At 30.4% G+C, this 26,842-nt stretch overlaps 3 protein-coding genes across 5 annotated transcripts; all 3 read right to left on the bottom strand.

Moving 5' to 3' along the window:
- Positions 1–613: 613 nt before the first annotated feature.
- Positions 614–3,246, bottom strand: LOC100778581 (protein trichome birefringence-like 23). Its single transcript, XM_006584693.4, has 3 exons — positions 2,787–3,246; positions 2,102–2,379; positions 614–1,571 (listed from the first exon to the last, which is right to left on the bottom strand). Exons 1-3 carry the CDS (start codon positions 3,070–3,072, stop codon positions 798–800), a joined length of 1,338 nt encoding a protein of 445 aa, XP_006584756.1. The 5' UTR covers positions 3,073–3,246; the 3' UTR covers positions 614–797.
- Positions 3,247–7,921: 4,675 nt separating this feature from the next.
- LOC100778046 (COP1-interactive protein 1) lies at positions 7,922–14,791 on the bottom strand. Of its 3 annotated transcripts, none has more exons than XM_006584690.3 (5): positions 14,684–14,791; positions 14,486–14,567; positions 13,304–13,402; positions 12,481–12,635; positions 7,922–12,321 (listed from the first exon to the last, which is right to left on the bottom strand). In XM_006584690.3, the coding sequence occupies exons 4-5, from the start codon at positions 12,572–12,574 to the stop codon at positions 8,180–8,182; spliced, it is 4,236 nt and encodes a 1,411-aa protein (XP_006584753.1). In that variant the 5' UTR covers positions 12,575–12,635; positions 13,304–13,402; positions 14,486–14,567; positions 14,684–14,791; the 3' UTR covers positions 7,922–8,179. The 3 variants fall into 3 exon arrangements, with proteins under 3 accessions (XP_006584753.1, XP_040873833.1, XP_006584755.1); XM_041017899.1 differs by having other exon boundaries at positions 13,366–13,402; positions 14,684–14,787; XM_006584692.3 differs by lacking the exon at positions 13,304–13,402 and having other exon boundaries at positions 14,684–14,787.
- On the bottom strand, positions 13,925–20,935 carry LOC102667970 (paramyosin). Its single transcript, XM_014778390.1, has 5 exons — positions 20,845–20,935; positions 18,661–20,549; positions 16,677–16,763; positions 14,486–14,567; positions 13,925–13,965 (listed from the first exon to the last, which is right to left on the bottom strand). The coding sequence occupies exons 1-5, from the start codon at positions 20,933–20,935 to the stop codon at positions 13,925–13,927; spliced, it is 2,190 nt and encodes a 729-aa protein (XP_014633876.1).
- Between the last annotated feature and the right edge of the window lie 5,907 nt (positions 20,936–26,842).

Genomic DNA, 26,842 nt, shown 5'->3' with positions numbered 1-26,842 from the left:
GCCTTAACTATCTTCCTTTGATTTCAAAATTGCACCATTTTCACATTTAGCATAAAAGCTTATATAAACAATTTCTGAATTTTGTAATAATCTCTTTGGTCTTCTACCCTCCTTAATCCAAAAAATAAAGTAAAAATAGCTTCTGATTTTTATGTCCCTTGTATACGCTTTCCTCTTACAGGCGAAACCAAACACGTACATAGTAAAGGTTATACGTAAGGAAAATGCGACGATAAATTTATAGCATATTGACCCCTTTATTTTTGCAATATTTCCACTTGTTGGAATGTTGAACTATATATGCTCAAACATTCGTGTCAGGCTCAAGACAAAATAAAATTGCACACAAAATTTGCCAGCCAACATAAAATCATCTAGTGGATAATTTTAACATATTCATTGAATTAAGTATAAATAATCCCTGGCATTTTATCTTATCCAACCACCCTTAAAACTAATTGAATTTTTTTTTTTAACTGTGTAAGACAACAACACAACTCTCAAATATATTGCAAGAAAATGGAAAAAGATAGAACTATAGACTATAGTTGCCTTAAATAACCATGGATGGCCGGTTACACTCGCACCAAAAACAGATTTTCAAGCCCATGCATTTCCATATCAAAATTAGCTGTAAACTGATATTTAGAATCCTTTCTGCTACATTTAATTTATTTGCCTCCAATCTCCATTGTCCGTCCGTATGAATATGAATATCAAGAATCATGGTATACAGAGAGTAACAATTTCACTCAATATTCACAACTGTATGGGGCATATAACTGATTTTCTTTTTCTTACCCATTGACAACCATCTCCATTATTATATCATTCCAAGAGTCTATTGGCCCAGGTAAGCACCAATGCAAACAATCATTCTGAACATTAGCATTTTGATCCTTTTCAAATGGATGAAATTGCCTATATGGACCAGGATGCCCATCAGGTCTCAACTGTGAAAGTGAAGCAAAATCCACAAGCTTAAAATTTACCCCATTTTTTGAAGCTTCAGAAGCTGCCTTTCCAAACTCCTCTAACTCAATTTCACGAAGCATCTTGTTCAAATATTTCATTTCCATTTCACCTTCTTTAATTGGTGCTGTTCTGTTGCAGGTTCCCCCACTAAACCATTCCCCGTTCTCAAAATGATCCGGTGTGAATGTCCTAAAAAAAATCAACCCTTTGTGATTGGAAGTCACTATGAAGTTCATCACTAATTTCAAGGCTTTCCGATAAGCAAAGTTAAAACCCAGCTCTGTCAGGTTCCTCTTAGGACAGGAGTGGCAACCCAATATAGTTTCATTCTCATAGTAGATTGCAGACTTGAGAAACCATTTCCCAGTTGAAACAATAATGTAATCAAAGTCGAGGTACTGATCTGCCCATTTGCTATCCAGTCTGTCAAGATGTAGATCCACTTCAGAACTCGAAACACCATTTATGTCTTCAAAAATAGCAGCTTCCACAAGGAATGGTGACCAAATAACTGACAAACTGAAGTTGTATGAGGGAAAGTTCCATCTTTTGCACTTGTATTCCTCGTCATGGTAGACTAAGACAGGTTTTTCCACCTGAAGGAAAAAATAATTCAAGTGAATCACTCCTCTTCCAATGGTTCCTTAGAGTAACAACAGTATATGTAGGCCATCATAATTTCTGAAATACATTATGCTTCAAAATGTTGTCATACAATTTTGCAGTGGTGACTGTTAAATTTGATAAGGAAACAAATCAAGTGACAAACACAGTTGTACCCTGATAAACATATAACAACTAAGTATGTAGGCCTACTCCGTCATATGCTTACACAAACAAGCGCATCTAAACAAATGGTTTCTCGCACAAACAGCAACATACTCTTGACTATATTGTTAAAAGTAAATAAACCCCCAAGGTTTGGGCATTGAAACCAAAAACAAAATCTGGTCCAAATACATAAGTACAAAAGGCAGTTGTCTGATCCTCATAGAAACATTCACAAAGATCTTACAGAAAGGAAAACAACATTTGTGCCTAACAACCGGCTTTGTTCATCATGAAAAAAATGACGAACTTTTCATGTCAGCAAGCAGAGAACCATTCATATCATGTGAAGGCATACCTTGGAAAGAATGCAGACCAGCGATTGCGCATGGTTGCGAGAAATGGAATCTCCAATGACTGCCCAGGCTTTGTTCCGCATCAAGTTGAGAAACCTGTGTGGATCAAACTGAGGCAAATCACACTCCCTGGGAGCCCACCTCCAATACAGAAAGTCTCTGTCAGGCCTCCCATTCTTCAAGCAATTTTGATGAGATTCAATGAGGTCACAGCTGTCATTATTGTAAACTGGACCCGATGGATTCGGGACCCAATCCCCATTAAAGTAATCACATTTCTCTGCATTCAATTGAGTCAGAACTCAGAACCATACATTCACATTCCTAACCCACAATCCAACTAATCTATGCATAATTTAATATGGGCAATGCAGCTTTCTCACAAAATATTTAACGCAAATTTAATATGGAACAACCTCATGCTAGATGATCCAAGCAGTCAAATGGACTTTTTTTCCATCTAATATTAAATTGGCGTAATAATTAGTTAAAATTAGACTAAAGTACATAAAAATTAAGCTCATCTATGTAACATGGAAAACCATTCAACTTCATGTGGTACTTAGCCTATGATGAGAAACAAAATCCACAACAACATTTCTGGAATACAGATCTAAAACGCACGTGGGTATATTTTTGTGTATGGGGGGGGGGGGGGGGGGGGGATAAGAACCCAACAACACTCACCTGAGTCAGTGGGAGACAGTTGATCTTCAGTTTGGGGAACATGTTCTATAACAAGTGGGGGTTCGGGAACAGGTTCTTCTTCCGGAACAGGTGAAGTCTGAGGTTCTTCGGGTAATGTCACTTTCTCAGGAAACGGGGATTCCAAAACAGAAGAAATCTGAGGGGACAGGGAGTGGAAAAAGAGAATGCGGAAAGCGAGGCCTAGGAAGAAGATTGTGAGGAGCAACTTGAGGAAGAGGTTTCTGTGGTTGAAAGGAAACTTTTGCTTCCAATAATCCATCCTCATTTTTGAAGAGAAACACAAGTGAGCATGGAACAGGGGTGTGTTGAGTCTTTTTGAGGAAAGAAAAATAAAATGAAATGAAGAGGCTAACTAAGAAAAGTGTCCATTGTTGTTGTTGCTTCGTAGATCCATTTGACCGACTGATACTAATAAGTTTTGACGACAGGACAAGATTCTCCACCTGTTACTTCGCAGTTTTTTAATTATCGATTTAGGACCATTCATAAATAGACTTTGAGTTATTATTAATTTACTAAGAGCATCTATATTAAAGAAAAAAGCAAACGTTGATGAAAAAGAAAAAGAAGCAATCTTTTAGAAAATTTATTATTAATTTACTAAGAACATCCACCTGGTATTTTTCACATTCATCAATGTCTTTCATGAAGATTCTCACACTAGAAATCATAATCCTAAATTTTAAAAACCCAAATCAAAGTAATAATTCTCTTTCCACATATCATCTTAGAATTTTAAATTCTAAGTTTAGACTTAACTCAGTCGTTAAAATTGAGTTCAATTATATAGTTTATTTGAACACTGTCTTATATATTTTATTTTTCTCATGCTCTATTTGAGCATTGTCTTTCAATTATATAGTTTAGGTGTGATCACACTTTTCTTTTCTTCGTCTTTCTCTCTCCTCCCATTTCATTTGGAAGATTTTATGGGTTTAAAGTACTCCTTGCATACAATTGGGAGTGTAAGGATGTTAAGTACATTAGGAGTTGGACCTTGTCGACAAAGAAAGTAGTGACAAAGAATAAGGTCAAAAATTAAATTGAATCCTAATTGAGAAAATTAAAAATTTTGTTTTGAATTAATTTTTTACCATTTTAAGACCATTCATTCTTATTTTTTAAATTATGTGTTCTTGTTTTGGATTGTGAGTGTGATTGGTATTATGAATTTGAAGATTTTTATTGTATGTTATTAAGTTGGAGATGAAATGAGGGAAGAGGAAGATGAAGGGAAGAAAAAAAAACTTATATTTTTTAGTGTTTTTTAATCATCAATCCCTTAGTTTCATTGTTCCCACAAAATAATTATTTTGATCTTTTTTTAAAACATAAAAAACTAAAATCTAAACTAATCAAATAAATTATTTGGTCTTTTACTAAAATTTCACTTGAAAATAATTTTAAAATTCAACATTTAAATGTTTTTTAATGCATTCAAATGTATTTGAAGGAAGCTATTGAGAACTCATTAATTTCAAGAATTTCAGTTACAGAAATTGAAATTGAAGGTTTGTGAAAGGACAAATTTAATCGTTATCATTAATGATTATGGTTTGTAACTGAAACAAATGCTCACAGAACAGAACACTGTATAATGACACATGTTATCCACACATGTGTAATTGACACAAGTATACTTCCATCCTTAAAAGCAACACTTGATTTGATAAGTGTAATTCGATTCCGTGCTTAAATTCTCAAATTTATTCTTAACCAGTGCAAAATAGGCATTTTGTGTCTGGGTTGAAATTGGAAATTAACCGTATATGTACAATTTTTTTTTTTATGTAGTGATCTATTTTAACATAAAATGATGTAATGGGATCTAATAGTTGGGATAAAAATATTAAAAAGAATACAAAACCGAGTTATTTCTTTTAAATAATTATAAATGCTTCCAAAATTTCAGTTATAGAAACTAAATTAATAAAATTGTAGATTTGCGAAACGCCAAATGTAACTATTATCATTATAATGTATTGATAGTGATTAAATTTTGGTTTGTGACCCAATAAAATATCATTGTAATGTTTTTTTATAACATTATTATAATGATTAAAAATTTTGTTTGTAATTGAATCAAATGTTTATAAAACACTATATAATAACACATGTTATTTCTCACCTAAAAAAAATGTTATTTATATATTTAAAAAAAAAAACATGTTATTTGAACCTATCTATAATTGACACATATACTTTCACTCTCGAAAGTAATTCTTCATTTGACGGTGTAATTCGAATTTGTAATTGAATTTTCAAATTTATTGATAATGATTCCTATATTTTGATTATAAAAATTAAAACTTCAAGTTAATGAAAAGTTAAATTTTTCTTTAAAAAATGATAAATATAATCATTATCACTGTAATGATTAAAATTATAGTTTGTTATCCCAATTTTTTGTAATTGACTTCTGAGAATTAAAAATAAGATCACAGATGTATAATAATTCATACACTTTGATAAATCAATTATGCTAAACTCCTTTGACGAACACTTATAATCTGAATTTGAATTCTCAAATATATATATATATATATATATATATATATATATATATATATATATATATATATAAAGTCTATTTTTAAATTATTCTCAAAATATGTTTTTGGGAAAAGAAGATTAAACTTTCCTAAACTGTACTCTTTCTATTCCAAAATAAATATTCTCCTAAGTTACATAAATCAAGAAAAATTAATATTCATAATATGATAAAATAATAATAATAATTTTATAAAACTATTATTATTAAATAGACATAAGAGAATAATATTAGTGTTAAATTTAAAAATTAAAGTGAAATTTAATAGAAGTATTAGTAAAAAAAAGATTATTAATATTACATTAAAAAATTAAGATAAAATATATTTTAAAATAAATTTTTTAAATGTGATACTTATTTAGAGATGGATGGATTATTTTTTTTTAAACAAACAGCCTAGCCTGAACTTTAATTTTGTCCCAATTAATCCTTCAACTTTACCTCCTTTATAGATAGACATCATAAAATTTATATTTATTATGATGGAAATTTAAACTTTTAACTTTGTTTTTAAAAAAAATAGGCAGCTTAAATTTTAATTTTATTTTAATTTGTCTATAAAAGTTACCCTTTTACAAAAAAAAAAAAAACTTCTATTTAATTTATCTTAAATGTTAATCATTCATTTATTTTGTACAACTCGTTTTTCCATATTTAAAATATAATAAGGAATATGAATTTAGAATATATATATATCTTTTAGTGTTTGAAAAAAGTGATTTATAAAAATAAAATTAATAAATAGTTGAGATTAAATAAATAATCAGTTGATATTTTTTTTCATTAGTAATTTAACTTCAATTTAATTGAGATGAAATTAAAATTTAGGTACCTGGGTGTTAAAGAGGTCAAATTTAAGGATTGTTTGAAACAAAATAAAAGTTTATGGTGTTTATTTGCAAAGTGATAAACTTTAAGGATTAAATGGAATAAAATTAAAGTTTATGGTGTTTATTTGCAAAGAGACTAAAGCTTAAAGAAGCTGAATATTTTTTTCTCTGTTTTTAAATACAAATAAATTTTTAATGATAAGCTTTAATGTGAGTTTCTTTAACGCTGGCTTTAGAGATTATTTCTATAAAAGTCTAAACCAAACATATCATATGATTTTACAACCTTCAATCTACAATCCGTTGTAATGGTTTGTTTAATGCAATATCATTGAACGGTCCCACGTTCGACATATGGCTTTATAACCTAATAAAATACTCAAAATAGGTTTTTTTCTTACAACAATACTTAAAATTAGTTTAACAAAATAAATAATAATAATGACTTAATTATTCATTTTGAAATAAAAAAATATATTAATTTTATTTTTATTCAAAGAGGCAATAAATGCAACGCGTGATTATTAAAAAAAAAATCTGTATCAATCTTTTTCTATATCCTTACCATTAAATTCCTAAACCAAAAGATCATCTGTAAAAAATTTAATATAAAATATTTTTTATTATGTTTGTGTTGTAAAATGTAAATATAAAAAATGTTTATATGACATTGTTTAATACGAGAGTATCATGTAAGTTTGATCTTTTTTAAGGTATAAAATTTAAATGTAACAATTTTAATATTTTTAATAAAATAATTGAAACTCATACAATAAAATGAAATTAAAGATTAATACTTATTATCACAATAAAATTCAAATTTTTATTAGAGAAATTCATCACAGGCACGGAAATTCTTTTACAATCCTCCTGTGGGGTAGGTGCTTGCGTGGCTCCATCTGCAGGTTGAGCATTCTACTAATAATGGCTAAGTATTGACTAATAAATAACTCATCGCGTACTCATCTCATTGTCTCTTCTCTCACCTCTGGTGAATCATAAGATGATGAGACCAATCATGCATCATTCTAAGGTCTAATATAAACCATGCGTCGGTAGGAATTTTATACTGTATTTATTTTAATATTGATGAACTACGATTGTTTCTTTTACAGTTATGCTGCCATTCTGTTGTATTCAAAACAGAGTTTTTCTTTTGGTCATAGTTCTGATTCATAGGCATGTGAAACTATATTTAAGTCCACTCAACTTAACTCAAAGTTTCATTCACTAGTTTGTAATGTAATACGTGCAAATGAATAGACTCAAAATAAGGTCTAGTTTGAATTGAATTTTAATTTATATATCTTTTTAATTGAAGAAGTTAAAGAAGAGAGTTTTATACTTATGTTTGCCTGGCAAAAGAAATTTTGGCTTCAAGCAACTGAAAGCTGCATTCTACGGACTGCCGTGAATGCAATCTAATTAATACAAGCTACAAAGTGTTATACACTTCCTGTCTCTGAATAATGCAAGTAACTAGTTAAACTATGACATGCCATACAAAACTTTAATCATGCAATCATAAGACCCATCGTAATACATCATGGTAAACCTCTACTTGGTGCATTTTTAAGATCCAATGTAAGCCAAGTTTCGAATAAATTTGATATTCGGTGAAAGCGTGGAAATGGCAAAACAAGAAGACAATCAACCGTGGAAAACAATAATGTAAAATAAAGAGTGTTACAGAAATGAAAGAATCGAAGAGGAACTTGATAGTGGGGACTTGCTTGTCAAAATATTTACGTTTACCAATTAAGGAAAAAAACCTCTGTAACATTATTCACTTCAAATTCAAGGGAAGAACAAAACTAATTCTATATGATGCTCCTGATACTGGACAGATTGAATTACAAACACGCACAAAAAGAATCAATTCACATGAACAAAAAATGAGCTAATGAGAAGTTGAATCACCACAACATAGCTGATTGAACAAGCTGCTGCATAATACAAAAAAAAAAAAAAAAAAAACAAAAAATGAGGATTTATGCAGCTCTCTGGCCTCTGCGAGACTTTGATAGAATGTCCTTGAGATAGTCGTAACGACTGCGGTGATAATCAATCCACAAACACAGTTGCCTGATGACCTCCCTCTTCTCCTCTCCCAAGTCCAACATGCCATCCTCTTTCTCTTTCATCATTTTCTCTAACTCTCCCACTGTCTTCTTTAGTTGAACTACAGTTGTTGTCAGATTCATCTTCTCTGATTCCTCCTTGCTTGCCTTTGCCTCAAGCTTCTCAACACTCTTCCTCAAAGTCACTTCCTGTTCATTTTTAACCTGCAGCTGCTCCAACAAGTGCCTTTTGTCTCTCTTTAACTGTTCTTTTTCCCTTTTCATCTCCCTCACATGGTCCTTTGCAACCCCAAGCTCGTGTGAGACGTTTGAGACACTGTCCTTGAAATTTTTACAGTCATCAGAAACTTTCCAGCTTATAGTTTCTATGCCAGTCGTGACACTGTTTGCACACTCTTTAAGATTAGAGACAATTTCATCAAAAGCTTCATTGTTGGCAGTTATTATTGCTGACAAAGTAGCAATCCTGTCCTCAAGGGCTCTCTGATCTTGCTGAAACTTTTCCTCTGTCTTCCAAAAGCTTTCTTCCTTCTCACTCAGTAATTGTTCTGTGACCCGGAGCTTCTGGTTTGACAGACGAAGCTTAACCTCAAGCATCCGAACATTCTCAAGCGAAGTACTGATTTCATCTCCTTTCTCTTCTAGGTCTCTTTTTAGCTCTTCCACCGTATGTTCCAAATCAGCTATCTTCTGATCTTTCGACTCAATGCCTTCATGAAACTCTCCTGCCATTTCTTCAATCTTCTTCTCTGCAACTTCAAGTTTGACCATCCATTCCTTAAACAAACTATCAATTTGTTTATATTCTATATTCAACTTCTGATATGATTCTTCTCGCTCTTCCAGTGATCTCTTAAGATCCATAGTTCTGCTGGACATGTCATTCTTTTCATTCTCTACCATTACAAGGCTTTGTGCATGTTCTTTGCTAATTTTTTCACAGTGGAGCTCCAGTTCTTCTTTTGTTTTCTGAAAGGAAAGCAAGTCTTTTTGCAGATTATCAATTTGGGATGTGAAGGCAATTATTTTCCTTGAAGCCTCACTCTCTTTTTCACGAAGCTTTTCCTGTAAAGTAGATAAGTCTGACTCTTTCTCAGCTAATGTTTTCTCCAGTGCAGTAATTGTTCCCTGTAGTCCCAAAATTTCCTCTCTTAGTTCAGTGTTCTCATGGCCTTTAGCTCTCGATTGCTCTTCAACTTCACTCTTCTGGTTGTGTGTGGAATCCAGCTCCATCTTCAGCTTTTCACACTGCTGTTCTAATTCATGTTTCTCATTCTGCAGGGACACCAAATCATGTTTTAGATTATCAATTTGGGCCGTGAAGGCAGTTATTTGGCCTGAAGCCTCACTCTCTTTTTCGTGAAGCTTTTCCTGTAAAGTGGATAACTCTGACTCTTTCTCAACTAATGTTTTCTCCAGTGCAGTAATTGTTCCATGCAATCCCAAAATTTCCTCTCTCAGTTCGGTGTTCTCATGGTCTTTAGCTCTCATCTGCTCTTCAACTTCACCGTTCTGGTTGTGTGTGGAATCCAGCTCCATTCTCAGCTTTTCACACTGCTGTTCTAATTCATGTTTTTCATTCTGCACCGACACCAAATCATGCTCGAGATTATCAATTTGGACAGTGAAGGTAGTTATTTGGCCTGAAGCCTTGCTCTCGTTTGCATGAAGCTTTTCCTGCAAAGTGGATAACTCTGACTCTTTCTCAGCTAATGTTTTCTCCAGTGCAGTTATTGTTCCCTGCAGTCCCAAAATTTCCCCTCTCAATTTGGTGTTCTCACGGTCTTTAGCTATCAGCTGCTCTTCAATTTCACCCTTCCGGTTGTTTGTAGAATCCAGCTCCATCTTCAGCTTTTCACACTGCTGTTCTAATTCATGTTTCTCATTCTGCACAGACACCAAATCATGTTTGAGATTATCAATTTGGACAGTGAAGGAAGTTATTTGGCCTGAAGCCTCGCTCTCTTTTTCATGAAGCTTTTCCTGTAAAGTGGATAACTCTGCCTCTTTCTCGGCTATTGTTTTCTCCAGCACAGTAATTGTTCCCTGCAATCCCAAATTTTCCTCTCTCAGCCCAGAGTTCTCATGCTCTTTAGCTCTCATTTGTTCTTCAACTTCACTCTTCCGGTTCTGTACGGAATCCACCTCCAACTTCAGCTTTTCACACTGCTGTTCTAATTCCTGTTTCTCCTGCTGCAGGGATGCCAAATCATGTCCAAGATTCTTAATTTGTTCACTGGAGGCCTGTATTTTAGCTGAAACTGCTTTCTCTGTGTTAATAATTTTTTCCTGGAGAACTAAGAAATGTGATTCTCTATCTGTTGATATTTTCTCTATTTCTGCTATTTTTTCATGTAGCTCCAACATTCCCTGACTCATGTGACTGATCTCATGGCTTTTAGCCCTTATTTGCTCTTCAGCTTCAATGTTTTTGTTCTTTATAGTGTTCATCTCTAATTCCAATGTCCTTAGCTGCATGGCTAAATTTTCCTTGTCTTCCAGGAGTCTCTCTTGTCCCAGGATTTTTCTGTCAATTTCCTCTTTCAGAGTTTGTATTTGAATCACATACTCGGAATTTTCTTGGATTTTTTCCACTAACTGAACTTCCAAGTCGGATTTCTGGTGTTGGAGGGACTCCACTTCTTGCTGCAACGCATTCAACTCATTTGTAATGCTTTTGAATTGTGTCGAAGCTTCATCACTTTTAGAAATGATCTGCTCTTCCAATTCATTCTTCTGAGCATGTAATGTGCCTATATCAGCCAGCAGCTTGTTTATCTGTGATGTTAAATCTGACATTTTAGAAGATGATTCATTCTCATTATCTTCGAGTTTCTTCATCATAGCAGATAGCTCCTCTTCTCTTTCTCTGGACTTTATTTCATGTTCTGATATTTGGTTTTGTAGTCCTGAATTGTGCTCTCCTAATTCCCTTGCTTCAGTGGTGCTGCTCTTAATTTGCTCTTCCATATCTCTCTTCTGGTTTTGCAGAGATTCTAATTCCTGCTCAAGGCTTGTGAGTTGTGTCTCCAGTTCCCTGATTTGATTTGAGGATTCTTTCTGATACCCTTCATGCATCTGAGTGAGGGCAGAAATTTCCCTTCCACTCTCATCGAGTTTCTCCTTTAACTGACTTGATTCAGCTACAAAATCTTGTATTCTATTGTGAGCCAGCTGTACCTCATTCGAAGCCTGTGAATGTTTCACTTTTAAAGATTCATTTTCTTCCTCGGCGACTTTCAGATTGTGGCTTATATCTGTCATTTGCTGTTCTGTATGTTCCAACTGCTGTTTCAGAATGGAAAGTTCACCTGCAACTGCCTCTAACTCTTTGCCAAGTGCTAATTTCTCATCTTTCAGTTGATCAACAAGGGTTCTCAGGCCATCAGTAATCTTCTTTTCCTCCTCATTCTGTTGGAGAGCTGTTTCCTTCTCTATGGTCAAACTATCTTTTTCTGCCATTAAGTCTTCCAATTTTTGACTCAGTTCAGCTTTTATTTTACCAGCAGTCTCCAGTTGTTTATTTAGTTCAGCATTCTCAACCAAAAGTTTTGATCTTTGAGTGCCTAATGCTTCAGCATCAGTTTTCAAATCCATGTTAATTTTGTCTGCTTCTTGTATCTTGCTCAATGCTGCAAGATATTTTGAATTAAGATCCTCCTTCTCTTCATGTGTGATTGTCAACTTCCGATTTGATTCAGCCACTTCTATATGCACCACTTCAAGTTCTTGCCTTAAGCCATCAATTTTCTTTTGAAATTCATTTTCCAGTTGTCCATTTTTCTTGTCTTTCTCCTTTGAAGAATAATCTGAATCTGAATCAGAGTCTGAGCTGGATGAAGAACTCCCCTTTTCTTGCTTGCCATTGATCTTTTTCCTTAACTCGCACGTTAGATGATCATATTGTGCATACAGTGATTGGTATTGATTGTGGAAATCTTCAATCAGTTCAACAAGCGGTTCCTTCTTAGAAAGTTCTACTGGGGTACCATCCTCTTCAAGGTCGTCCTCTTTAATAAGTTTCAATATCCTTTTCACTTTGTCTTCAATTTCTGTAGGAAATGTAGAAAAAATTCAAATCATAGGTTTGATGATCATAAGGTGATACATCATACATGAAAATCATAGTAAATTCTTCATCACTACTTTCAATGATATCATATCATCCTGTCATGGTAGCAGCTGAATTTAATCTTTCATAAAAATTGTACCTGCTTTAGCTTCCTGGAGCTGCTCTTCTTTATTAGGGTCAATGTGACTTCCAAACAAAGATTTAATAGAGTCTCTAAAGCGATGTTTCACCATCTTTTCTTTAGATTTTCAACTTCTTAGCAGTATCACATCAAGATAATCTGTAACTTGAGCCCTGTAATGCACACAATTTTCTAGATGTTTAAAAGAAATTTTTAAATGTCATAATGAGAATACAAATCTAGCTACTTTTTGAGCAATCAAAATTTTATTTATACCCATCAAACTTGCTAAACAAAGATAAATTATAGGAGAACAACTGAAACATGTACAAATAGTCCCTGAATGATACAAGTTGATCATGAGTACCTAATTGATAGAAATTGCACTTTGTATTCCCTAAATCTGCTTTCAGTTATTAAATTAGGCCTTGAATATGTACTCGGTCAATGTTTAAAAGAAATTTTTAAATGTCATAATGAGAATACAAATCTAGCTACTTTTTGAGAAATCAAAATTTTATTTATACCCATCAAACTTACTAAACAAATATAAATTATAGGAGAACAACTGAAACATGTACAAATAGTCCCTGAATGATACAAGTTGATCATGAGTCCCTAATTGATAGAAATTGCACTTTGTATTCCCTAAATCTGCTTTCAGTTATTAAATTAGGCCTTGAATATGTACTCAGTCAATCATTGACTGTAGATTTGTCCCTTGAATACTAGTTATGCATTGACCTTAAGCATAATTTCAATTTTTTATCATAAGGACTAATATGACCAACATTTAGATTTTTTTCTTTGCCTATTGATTTAGTTATAACGGAAAGAGTACATGTGACATCCGTGGGCCGTTCTTTAACACCAACGCTTTGTCATAAAGGATTTTGTTCATACATCTTCTGTGTCGCCCCCAAGATGGTGGTATACTGGTCTGCAATATTTGACATGTGAACAAAAATATTTTAAGTCATATATTTTAATATAATATCACAATCGGAAGGTTTGGCAGGAAATTTAACGCAAATACTTGTCATAGGGAAAACATAAATTATTGAAATATAGGGAAAGATTGTAGTAGTATAATATAGGGCTCATTCAAAAGAGCAACCACTATTATTTTCTAGCGGCTTTATTTCACTTTTTGAATATGGGAATTGGTGTTCAATTATGGGATTGACTATGGGCATAATCTAGAAAATAGAGAGAGAAAGAGAAGGAGAATGTGTAATTGTGTTGGGTCCACCCTTCACCGTCAGATTCTCAATACAATACTAATGGATATCATCGCTGGACCAACGTTTTATTCGCCCAGCTTGAAGAGTCAAATTTTCAGAACGAACAAAATATATATATATATATATATATATATATATATATATATATATATATATATATATAACTACATAGGTAATTAAAAAAAGGTTAAAAAAGAAGAGAGCAAGAAACAGTGCAACTAGTATGTGCCAACAATAATGTGGCGCCACGTCAGCAACTCTGGCAATCACCCAGAAAGGATTAGAATTCAAATGATACAGCTAAACAAACAAGCTATTTTTTGTTTTGTGTTAATTTCAAGTTATTTGTAACAACAAAGGAATTAAACTAAGAAAAAGAAAACCATCTTCGTAATTGTAGGAAGAAAAATAGAGAAAACCACCAATGTTGATGTTCAAGATTCATATAATAATTGTCACTATTTTGGCAAATCCAATTTAGGTACCTGAAATAGAGAAAAGGAGATAGAAATTGCAAAAGATGAGTGAATTTCAACTTCAAATCTGGAACCAATGTATCAGATGATAATAAAATTACCAAAGACAAATAATGGTAAATAATTTCATAAAGCAACAATAGTTATCTTTTCTTTCTTGGTAACTGTAATATCTAAGTCAAAGAATAGCAAAGAATAGCAAAGAACAAAATCGTCCAAGATCGACATGATAATAACCAATACAAAATTAACAGCACAATAAAAGATTCAGATGAAAGATCAGATACGACTATAGGAGTTTACCTTGTGCAACAGCAGACAAACAAAGAATCAAAGCAGAAGCTGAGTTCCGAGGCAAACGAAGTTGATTCGATCGAATCCGAGGCTGAAACAATAGAAGAAAAACAAAAGAGCTTCAACTAAAGAGGTTCGAGAATTGAAGTGAAGCAATAAGAGAAAGAATATTCTGAATAGTGAATACGAAATTCGAGGTTAGGTTACCTGTGAGAGTTGAAAAGAAGATCGTGAAAGCGGGAGCAGAGGAAAGAAAGGAAGTAACTAAAGAGAAGCTCTTCAGTTCAATGCAAGAGAGACAGATAGAGAGCCTACAATTAAAAATAATAAATAAATTATTAATTATATAGCAAAGTGGCTTTCAGGAATGGAATCTTTGGATTGCATTTCAGATCTTTGCCCTCCTCTTTCTCGCTTTATTACTATAATGCCACTTTGAAGACAACTCAAGACTCTATTATTAATGTGTTTATTTTATTTTAGGAAAATTTACACTACTATTCTCTCAAATTAATATAAACGTCTTCTAATTTATTTATGTAATTATACAAATAAAAGAAAGTCAAATAATGTGAAGAAAGGACTGAGGTACGGAATGTGTTTTTACATTACATTCTAAGCATATGAGTATAATTCGTCCTTTGTTTTATTTTATTTTTAAGGATTGTTTGTTTTAAAACTGCATATAATTAATTTTAAACCTGAATGTAATTAAAATGTGTTTTCAGCCATAAATTTAATTAAAACGAGTATCTTTCTTTAAAAAGTATAGCAATTAATTCCCTAACACCGAAAGAAACAGACACTAATGTTGTAAATAAAAAAATATTTAAATTAAAGTAGACTATAAAAATTATAAGATTCACATAAAATTAATATTATTTATCTCCTACTTATCTATCTATTTTTCTCCTAAAACAAACACAACCTAAATCTGTGATTTATCTTTTACTCAATACAAGAACCTAGTATATAAAATTATATGTAATATCTTTGTTTAAAATTATAAGGACAGGAGGTAGTGTTTTTATTTACAAGGATAGGAGGGTATAGTATAATATAATGTTTAAAATTATTATCATTGCAAATACATTTAGAGTATAACAATCATGCATTAATATTTGATGGCATAAAATTAACTTATTATATCATATAATCATAAATTATTATTGGTATGAGATTTAAAAATCAATAAAATATATATGATAGATTATAATTAGATTATTTTTTTACATACTTTTTTCTCATAAGTTTATATGAATTTAATTTTTTTGAACATATAATTTTTTTATTAATTTTTATAATAATTAATTTTAAAAAAATATTTAACAAGATTTCTAATTGTTTGATAAAAGACACAATAGTAGGTACTAAGTGTGTGAATCAACTAAAATATAATTATTTTAACTTAATTAATGATTTTGAGTTTGAATATGAGTTTTATATATATAATTACATTAAATATTTCATATGTTTTATTATAATTATTATTTTGGGTTATTTTACACAAATAAAAAAAATAATAAATAAATAAATAAAAAATAATAATTTTATAAAATCAACTTTGACATCATTAATTTATTTATAATTTTTGTAACTTGTATCATTAATATTATAAGAGATATAAATGAAAAAAATAATTAATATTATATTAAAAATTAAAGTAATAATTATTTATTAGGTAAAGATTATTATGAGACAGATACAAGCAAGAGCCTGACAACTCATTATTCTTTGGTGACTAAAACATAATTAAAAAAAATTAATATTTGTCGTCACAAAAACAAACTTATTGGTCACTTTCTTTTAATTTTAAGAGCTTTTTCGTGGATCACAAGATGCATCCGTTGTCTTTCTTGGAGTTTGATGTACATGCTTCATTCATTTTTTTTTCAGAAAGGAACTTCATTCATTTTTCTATGAATTATTATTTTTACTTCCTGTAAAACTTTAATACAAGTAATTGTTTTTTAAAATAACTAACACGAAACATGAGCAAAAATGGAACGATAAGTAATTGTGTGTGTATTACTCTGATGACGTGTATAATCATAAATTTTGTTTGGTATATATAAATTGTAAACTGTGATGTCAACCATTTATTTATTTATTTTAAAATGGAACCCCTATTAAATTACATATTATTGTAAGCTGAGAATGTTCCTTGCCTCTCATAAAATAAAAAAGACAAAGCTGATACTGATGATGATGATGATGATCTGGCTCCAGACTCCATTTGCGCCACGTACTTGCAGTTTTCATGTTCTCTGTGCCCGTTTCCTCCTGCCTGCAATTACAAGTCACTGGACTAATTATTGTAAACTTTAACAGTTTTATTATTATTTTTTCAGTCTTTCACCGTTCGGTGGATTCTCTTTGCATGTTCCTCGATTCCTCTTTTTGTTCCTTTTGATTCCTGTGTAATGTATTTTTCTGTAAACGATTTTTCTCTCTAATCAATGTAATCAAATAAATGGAATATGCTTAATGTAGTATTCAATTCTTTTATTAAATCATTTAGTTGTTCCTTAAACTTTTTGAAATTTTTAAGTCTCTCTATTTTTTTTTTATCTTCTTTCTCTTTATTTTCTCTTAAATTAATAAGAGGAAACTTATTTATTTTAATTTTTTTCTCTATTTTATTTTCCTCTATTCGAACACGAGATTAAGAATAGTGCAGATATGAAATATGTCAAACTCTAATTCTATATATAGTGAACACGTGATCATAAACTTAATAGTTTTTTCAAAAGCCATGCTATAAAACAATAAACTTCTTAAGAAAAATATATATGATTAAATTGTAGTTTTTCCAATACGATATAATGCACTGCATCCATCAGGCATTAAAATAAAATACAATGTTATTGATTTCATCAACTATGGAATTAAGTATTTTTTGTTGGCACATTAGATATAGAGAGTGGTTATTAAAAAAAATTAGAAATGGAGAATTATGTATTATTGTATAATACCAACAAATATATAGAATAACATTTATATGAGAGTGGTCAAACTTTAAGTAGATTCCAATATTCTAAGAGGTTAGTTCTATATTTTTTATTAATCGGTAATCTTGATTCACCCAAAAATGTAGCTAAATTATCTTTTGAGTTTCTCTATTTATTAATTATTTGATTCAATTTGGTTTCTTTATCATTAAAAAATTCAATTTAGTAACTTAATTGTCTAATTGAAATCAACGTCGATAGCTTTACAATTTATAAAAAAAAAATATCTATCATAATATAGATCAGTGTATTTGCGTAGGAATTGAAAAAGTTTTCCCCACGTTGCTTTAGCGTTTTTTTTGTCTTAAAAGCCAAATTTCTCTATTGACCGCAGTTTGGACTTTGGATGTATTTTCAAACACTCACAAAATTTAGGTAAAATTACAATTTGGATCTTTTATAATTTTTTTTCAATAATTTTGTTCTTATTATTTTAAAATCTATAATTTTAGTTTTTTTTTAAATTATGTTACACAATTTTAATTTCTTTATTGATCCATTAAACATAATGTGATATTTTCATGGTAATATATATGAATGATGTGATAGTTATAAATTGTAATTTATTATTTAGGGAATATTGTAAAAATGATAAAGACGAGACTATGATTTTATAAATTACAAACCACTTTTACACTCATATTTTCTATTTCATTTCTTGTCCAAAGAAAACATTAAGATATTCATAATTTTGATGTATAAGTTTATAAGATAAAATTATTTATATCCAACTAACAAAATTATAATACTTTACATTAACTTATCCTATCATGTTTAATATATATATTAAGAATATGTATAGCTTGCAACTGTTTTTTCAGGGAAAAAAATATAACAAGTTATAAATATAATTTAACAATTTCTCACTTTACAATTAAATTTGTACCAAACAAAAAGGAGAAAGGAAATTGAGACTATAAAATTCAATATGCAAGTGAGGTAAAAAAAAAAGAAAAAGTATCGGTGCATATCATCCACATTACATACAATATGTATAAAAATAAGGTTTTTGGAGAGATTCTTCCCTCTTTTTCTTTCCCAAACTCATATCATGTTATTTATCCTTTTTTTGGCGAGTATGATGTCCTTTAAATAGTTACAATGATCTCTATGAAATTCAACCACAAAACAAAGTTGTCTTATTGCTTCCCTTTTCTTTTCCCCAAGACTAACCAACTCCTCATCCTTCTCTTTCAAAATTTTCTCTAATTTCCCCACTTTCTTCTCAAGTTGGCTCACTTGTTTCTTTAGGTTCAACTTCTCCCCTCCTTCCTTGCTCACATTCTCCTCTAATTTCCACATATTCTCCCTTAACACTAATTCTTGCTCTTCCTTTTTGTTCAACAACTCCCTAAGGCAATCCACCTTCTCTCTCAATTCTTTCACCTCACCATTCCTTTCCTTCATCCAATCCTTCACAAACTCAACCTTACACCTCATTCTAGTCACGCGACTCGTGTGCTCCTCAACTTTTTCAACCACCAAATCCAAACTGTTTTGTGCAACCAATTCAAACCTAATTGGAACACGCGTTGTTGTTTCCTCTCTGTAACTCGCAATCTTCAGTCCCAGATTCTTGTTCTCGTCCTCGTACCTCTGCTTTGTCACTTTGCAACTATTTTTGTTCTCGTTGTTCAGTTGTTCCGCCACGTGGATCCTTTGGTGCAACAACCTGATGTTGTCTTCCATTTTCCTTCGAAACTCTTCTGCCAATTCATTCATTTTCCTTTCCGCTGTTACCTGAATTAACTTCAATTTACTATACACGATTTTTGCTTGTTTATTCTCTTCGTTAAGTCTTTCAATCATTTTCGCTTGATCATCTATCTGGGTTTCCAAGTTAGTGTTCAAATTCTCCACCTTTGCTAAGCTTTCGGCATATTCCTTTTGACTTCGTTCATTTTGTTGCTCTAGCTTGTTTTTTTGCTCATGCATAGTGTCTAGCTCAAGTCTCATACCGTTAAGTTTTGCTTTTAAAGACATAACCTCCATGGAGGCTCCATTCTTGTGGTTTTCTTGTTCTTTCATAAAAATAGAGATCTCTTCCCCTTTCTGTGTCATTGTTGTCCTCAGTTCATGGTTTCTGTCTTGAAGGGCCTTGTTTTCATTTGCCAGTTGTTTAACCTCATAACTTGTGTCTCTTAACTTCTCTTCCAATTCATTTTTCTGGTTGTTTTGACTTTCCAAATTTAGTTCTAGTTCCTTTAGCTTCTTAAGAAACCCCTCTTTCTCTTCCACCATATTGTGTTCATCTGATCTTATTTCAGCTAATATGTTCTTCAAATTTTCTATTTGAACAAAGTCTTGAGAAATTTGTTCCCTTTGCCTTTCCATCTCAGCTTGCAGTTCTTTTTTCTCATTTTCTATGGAATCTAACCTTTGTTGCATCACGCTAAGTTGCTCCATCAAGTCCTCTCTTTGGGTTGATGCTTCTTTTTTGTCACATTCTACTTTTTCTCCCATTTCATTTTTCTGTGTCTGTAGGGATTTGGTCTCTAGTTCTAGCTCATTGATCTTTGCCATCAAATCTGCAACATTGGACTTTGCTTGGCTCTCGCTGTTATTTAGTTGTGTTTGCAAATCAGATACTTGATCATACAAGTCAATGTTCTTCAAGGTTAGATGCTCAACTTCATGTGTTTGGCTTTCAACTTGAAGTTCTAGATTCTTTTTTTGCTGGCTCAAACTCTCAACCTCTTTCGTTAGTGAAGTTAATTGTTCCTCAAATTTTGTTGTTGCTTTGATCTTATAATCGGATTCCTGCTTAAGGGTGTCAAGATCAGATACAATGTGACGTTCTTTTTCTGACTTTCTCTTAATACCATCTACTTCCTCTGGAGAAAAGTATTCAGAGTCCGAGTCAGAGAAAGACATTGCAGACTTCTTGATTCTTCTGCGAGAAACTTCTTTTTCAAACTCTTCAGTGACTCGATCATATAGGGCATTAAGTGATTGTTGCTTCTGGTATAAATCCTCTACTAGCCCCACAAGTTCTGTCCCCTTTGTGGAATGGCTTTTGTTCTTGATAAGCTCAAGAATTTTAGAGACGTTATTTTCAATATCTGCAAAGAATGAGAAATAATTATATATTTAAATAACGGAATTCAAATATTTCAACATATTGAATTACAAACACCACCAAATGCAAAGGTTATAGAATAATTATATTTATATACTGACGCTCTCTTCCATCTCTTTTTTACTCAAATTCTTTTATATTTTTCTTTTCTCCTTATTAATGTAATACCAAGTTTTTAAGGAAGTGTTGCTTCATTTCTTTTCTTGGAAAAACGATTGAGCACTTCTTAATCTTATATATTATTCTAATATCCATGTGTGACACCAGTGTGTACAAACCTGTTTTGGTTCTTTGGAGGTCTTCAACATTTTTAGGATGAATTAGACTCTCTAGAAACTTGATTGATTCCCTTGTGTGGTGATTTGTCATCCTTACTATAGGACATCAACAAATATTACATTTAAAAATAAATTCCAGTCAAGTAACTCCTTTTTGTCTTCACAAATGAGTAGGAATCCTGAAAAAGAGAAAATAAAGACAAATGTTTTGAAATGATGTATGCACATGGCATTGTAAAACTAGGACTCAATTTAGTAATTGATTATGATGTGGTAACAACTATAGAATTGGTGCAAAGTACAAACACAACAACAATTGTATGACCTAAAATTAGGCATATGGAAACAAAGATAACATTTCAGACAATAACATATGTAGTTGTCACTTTTTTTTACCAGATATGCAGTTGTCACTTAATAGTAGCTAGGAAATAAATCAATATATGGGAAATTCTTGAAAGAAAAATTTAGGTTATAATAATTATCCAACTTTATGTTAGTTGAAACCGTCTTTGGATCTCTTACAAAAAAAAATTCTCCTTACCAAAAAAACAGTCTTTAGATCATGTTTTAGGTGATTAAAATATTTTGCTATATTTGTTGTATAGGACATTAGGAGTGAATGACAATCTCAAATCAAGAAAGGACCTTGATTGAATCAAGCACTGATGATCATGCCTAAGAGAATAAAAAAAAAATATAATGATTGAGAATATTCACATAAAAACTTAATGTGGATATGCAAAAATGTATCCTTTTTATTATGATCATTAGTTTATATAGAAACACATTAAAATTAAAATTTACAGATACACTAGTTATCTAATTTTACTGTCATAATATTTTTTATGATGTAAATAAATGCCATCATATTTAGGTTAAAATGCATGTAATGTCCTTTAATTATACAATAACGGTAAAAAAAAAAAAAAGGACTATAAATATGATACACTAGTATAAATTCATCTGCTCCCAACATATAAATACACACAAACTAATATGTCAACTAAGTTTCATCTAAAAAAATGTCCAAATAATAGAGTGACTGATTTTTTCATTTACAGAGGATTTTTTAACTGATGAATAATCTGTGAGGTTAACAACATTTTTGCTTACTCTATGTATTACTGTGGGAAAAATGTATTTTATTTCTTCTATTTATTAAGTGTATACACTTATTCTATTTGCAAGAATTTGTAATACGTAAATGGCTTAAAATAAAATAATTTTTTTTTATAAAAAAAACTTGATCATGAACAAGAAAATAAAAGAAAGAAAAACTTGGTGTACAGTGGCCAATATTCATAATGACAAAAATTCTACTAACAAGAAAAGACAGAAAATGTGTAATAAAACATTAAAACTCTTTTAAATCCACTTGGGTTCTTCTTACTATTAATGCTTTGTGGACAGATGTTGGTAAACATTTGCATCCGTCATGGCTTGACGCCTTGACCCACACAAATAGAGATCCAATTGTTTTGCTCATGAAACAAACTTATATCATAAATGTGGCAAACCTAAGTTTGGGCATATGTCAACTTCCCACATTCATTTGCAAAACAAGAACATCCAATACCAAGTTCACCCCTTTTTCCATAAAGATAAGCTTGTTCAAACACCTTAGTATTTGTTGTTTTCCTGATTTATTGAACAAACTAGGGTCCCTTTTAAACTGGAATGGACATTAGCATTTCCTCCAAGTTCATTGGCGAATCGATATAAATGCTACAAAAACATATATTATTTACCTAGCAAGTCAAGTTGAGAACACTTGTTTATCATATATTTTATATGGACAAGAATGAAAGTCCAACAAGTGGAACAACTAAGAACTTATATTTCTTAAGCTCACATTTTTTTAATCACTTTAAAAAATTCTCTTAACATACAATCATGATACATGCCTAACTAACCATAGTATTTTTCATGTACGAAATTCTTATTCTGGTGTCACTTTCTAGTTTTTATACAGAGAAAGATGGTAATGAATAATGAAAATGGATTAAGTTCAACTTTAAGCCATAATTTCTGAAATATTTGCATTAAGAATCGATAGAATTATCGTTTGAAAAAAAAAAGAAAAACAAAAGAAGTCTCAACAACTCAATACAAGACAAAAATCTAACATATTCAAGAACAAACACTTATAAATAGAGGGGAAAAATAAACGGCATTCATAAATTACTGCAAGTTAGGAAAAAGACAAATAATTAAAAAAATACATAAAGTCTTATTAGTTTTAATCATAACTCAATTGAATCTAGAGGGTACATGAGAAAATTCTATGTACGTGGAGATGGAATACGCCAACAGCTTTTAAAACCTAATAACTATCCATCCTGGATGCATGTGTGAAAAATTCCAACATAATGGTAATTATGACATAAATATTCATTGTTTTCAATAATTTTTCTCATCCTGAATCCTTTCATCATTCATATATGCTCTAATTAGATTTGTTACATTAATTATTCCAAATTTAAGTAACAAACAAATTCATCCCGAGAGAAAGATTATGCCACAAATCAAATGACACATTTTCTTCATCAATAAATATAAACAAATCAAGTAAATAAGCAATTAATTGATCTAATAGAATTTCTGTTTTTTCCAGATAAAGATATGAGAAAACTACCTGGGAATGGAACTTGATAACCACAACCCAAATTGATTAAGAAATATTGAAAAAGGAAAGTTAAAGATAAAAAGTAAAAGAGTATAACGATGAAAAGAAAATAAACAATTTTGACGAGATATCTCACGCATGATGAGTCGAAAAGATGGAATAACCAGTATTGTTATTATTACTTTTGTGTTTGGTCCTTCTCTGGTGAAGGTGGTGAGGTAATCTTGGCATTTCTTTAGAATAAAATGCCCTTTAAAGATTGAAATTATTACGATTGAGAATCCCTTGAATGTGCCGCGCATGATTAATGAGATTTAAAAAAAGGGGTTAATTAAATGGAGATTTTTAAAAAAATTATCATAATGTGTATTTTTTTTAAAAAATTATGAAAATGGATAAATTTTGATATAAGATTTGACAAAAAAGAAATTATATATCAGGATACGATTTTATTTTTTATTTGTTTAAAATATTTTAAAGTACGATTTTAATTTTTTTATATGAAATGTATGTTAAAATACGATTTCAACTTTTAATAATTAAGAAATTAAAATTATATATGTATATATGATCTTAATGTAATAATTTTCTAAAAAATAAAATCTTATTTCAAAACATAATTTATCTATTTTCATTTTTTTAAAATATCTCTGCTATGATAATTTTTTTTAAAAAAATTACCCATTATGATGCAAGACCCAAAAAAAGGTGTCTTATTGCTAGTCTTATTTGGTTGGAGGTAGGAGATAGGGACGCGGAAGACATAGAACTAATAAAGAAAAAAAGAGTTTTGCTATTGTTTGAAGGATTTAAATTATTTTATTCCATTAAGTTAAAATAATCTTATTCGTAATGTTTTATTATTAGAATTAAAGTACTTTAAAATCTTGCAGTAATTTTTTTTAAATTTAAACAAAAAAAGGTCTTTGTATTTTATTGATTTGTCAAAACATATTTATGTGAATTAAAATGTAGATAATAGATTTGATATAATGGATTCAAGTATTGATATACACTCTTTATACTTTTATTTAATTATAAATTATTGTTTAAATTATTTTAAGATAATTATTTAAAAAATTAACAAATTAGTTATACATAATATTAGTGTTTTACACAGTCAATATATAATCTTTTTTTCTCTAAGATATGAGTTTAATATTTATGTATTAACAGTGTGAAACAATTTTAAATTATTATTTAACTACAAATTATTGTTAAAATTATTTTAAGATAATTATTTAAAAAATTAACAAATTAATGAGTGTGTAAAAATAAATTTATTTTATTAATAAGAGGTGGAAATGAGCCAAGCCAAGTCAAACCTAACTAAGCTTGAGTTCGGCCTGAGTTGAATACATAAGGTTTAAGCTTGACTCATTATCTATCATAGGCTTTTTGTTAAGGCTCGGCTTGGCTTATATAAAAGTCTGACTTGACCCACAAGCTTATTTAAAAGTCTGCTTAAAGACGTCTTTGATTAATTAATTATTTTAAAACCTAGTGAAATACTAACTAAAAAATGAAACTTATAAAATTTCGTATAAGTAATGTACAAATCCAAAAATAATTGATAAACAAAATCATATTGAATTCAAGTCGTTAAAGCACAAAGTATATCAAAAGAAAATAAAAAAAGCATAAGATTAGAAAATGTATGGATTAGAGATGATTTGCAGAAAATGAATTTTATTCTACGTGAACAGTGTGCATGAATAGTAATAAAAACTGAAATTCTAAGATCCTATAATTATTCTCCTCTCCGAAAAAAAAAATTCTCTCAACTAAAACCTTGGTGTTGTTATATAGGTCCTCAGCCTCAAAGCTTACAAATCTATTTTAAGTCCAAACTCATAAACGAAATAAAATAAAATATGTATAAGATAAAATGTGATGAAATAAAATCTGGACAAAATAAAATCTGAATAAAATAAAATCTAAATAGAATAAAATGATAAGATAAGATTTGATAAAATAAAGTTATTATTATTATTATTATTATTATTAGTAAATAAGCCGGCTTATCAAGCTTAACAAATTTTTTTTATGATTTGAGCTAGACCTTTTTATCTAAAAAGGTTTTTAAAAAAGCTTGAACTTGACCTTTATAGTAAACAAGTCGAGCCGAACCTTACATAGGCCGAGCCAAAAGCCTTCAACAAGCTGCTCCGCTCATTTCCACCCCTAGTATAATCTTTTATTTGTTAGAGGTATAAGTTTAATGTTTATGCATAGTTTTATATGATCATTTAATCTTAAATTATTATTTAAATGATTTTAAGATAATTATTTAAAAATTAAGTGAATTTAACAAACATAACAAAAATATTTATACATAAACTATATTATTTTAAATTTTTTTACAAAATCATTTATAACTTTAATTCTTTTTCGTTTGGGTGTGGACCGTTGCAATAGAAAAAATCAATTTTACCGATAGTCGTACTAAATGAATGTTTAAATGAAATCAAATCAGCTTTAATTTTATTTTGGCAAGTTAAACATAGCCTACCTACATGATTCCAACTTGCACAAAAGAAAAGGAAAAATTCAACGGTTTGCTGGGCCCAATACGACGTCGCATCAGAGGAACCAAAGACATTAAAGTAAATAAAAGTAGGAGGCTACGAGCTATGGTTTTGACCAAAATAGGAAAAGAAAGAAGCAAATATCACGAATCAGTGGACGTGAAGCAATTTTGCGTCTGTACTGTTCCATACGAGATCAACGTGGATCATTCATCGCCAGTTCTCAATATAGAGATAATTTTTAAAACTAGAAAAAGAAAACAGACTTTTTTATAAGCAAAAATTATATTTTCAAAAATAAACATATAAATTTAGCTATCATTATAACTTATTTGTTATATTTTGAAACAAATATTTATACCCTTAAACTCGTTTGTGTTATACTTTCCATTGTGCAGCAGTGCAAATACTACGAGGTGAATATATTTAATAGTACAACAATAAATGCAATTTTCTTATATAGGTCAAGTGCTTTGCATATAGTATTATTTTCCACAAATGGAAAATTGGATAAAAGTCTTGAAATGACCTGTTTCGAGAGTTATAAAAAGCTTTCCAAATCCTATCGGATAAGATGTTAGTAATGGAAAGAAAAATTGGTAAACAAAATAAGTGACGGTAAGCAGAAAAAGACAGTTTATTAGTGGGTTATTGTTATTAATTTTTTAAGAAGCAAAATGAAATGTGGGTTATTATTATAATTTTCATGCATGATTAGGGTAAGTGTATTTTTTTAAAATGGTTACTAGTATAGAAATTAACATAATAAGTGGTGAGCAGTGTAAATTTTGGTATCAGCAAGTGAAATTAAATTACATTTGTAAAATTAATAGAAAACAAG

Source organism: Glycine max, chromosome 8 (assembly GCF_000004515.6).
Source record: "Glycine max cultivar Williams 82 chromosome 8, Glycine_max_v4.0, whole genome shotgun sequence".
NCBI lineage: Eukaryota > Viridiplantae > Streptophyta > Magnoliopsida > Fabales > Fabaceae > Glycine > Glycine max.
Note: the sequence above shows the minus strand (reverse complement) of the source record. Positions and strands in the feature narration are given on the sequence as shown.

Excerpts from the sequence above, each read along its gene's own strand:
- LOC100778581 (XM_006584693.4), bottom strand. The coding sequence starts at position 3,072 with ATGAGGATGGATTATTGGAAGCAAAAGTTTCCTTTCAACCACAGAAAC. Across the intron at positions 2,380-2,786 it reads ACTGTCTCCCACTGACTCAG|AGAAATGTGATTACTTTAAT; the intron begins GTGAGTGTTGTT and ends AATTGAATGCAG. Across the intron at positions 1,572-2,101 it reads TGGTCTGCATTCTTTCCAAG|GTGGAAAAACCTGTCTTAGT; the intron begins GTATGCCTTCAC and ends TTTTTCCTTCAG.
- LOC100778046 (XM_006584690.3), bottom strand. The coding sequence starts at position 12,574 with ATGGTGAAACATCGCTTTAGAGACTCTATTAAATCTTTGTTTGGAAGT. Across the intron at positions 12,322-12,480 it reads GCTCCAGGAAGCTAAAGCAG|AAATTGAAGACAAAGTGAAA; the intron begins GTACAATTTTTA and ends CATTTCCTACAG.
- LOC102667970 (XM_014778390.1), bottom strand. The coding sequence starts at position 20,935 with ATGACAAATCACCACACAAGGGAATCAATCAAGTTTCTAGAGAGTCTA. Across the intron at positions 16,764-18,660 it reads AAGAGAAGGATGAGGAGTTG|GCAGGAGGAAACGGGCACAG; the intron begins GTTAGTCTTGGG and ends TTGTAATTGCAG. Across the intron at positions 14,568-16,676 it reads GATCATCATCATCATCATCA|CCTCGGATTCGATCGAATCA; the intron begins GTATCAGCTTTG and ends CTATTGTTTCAG.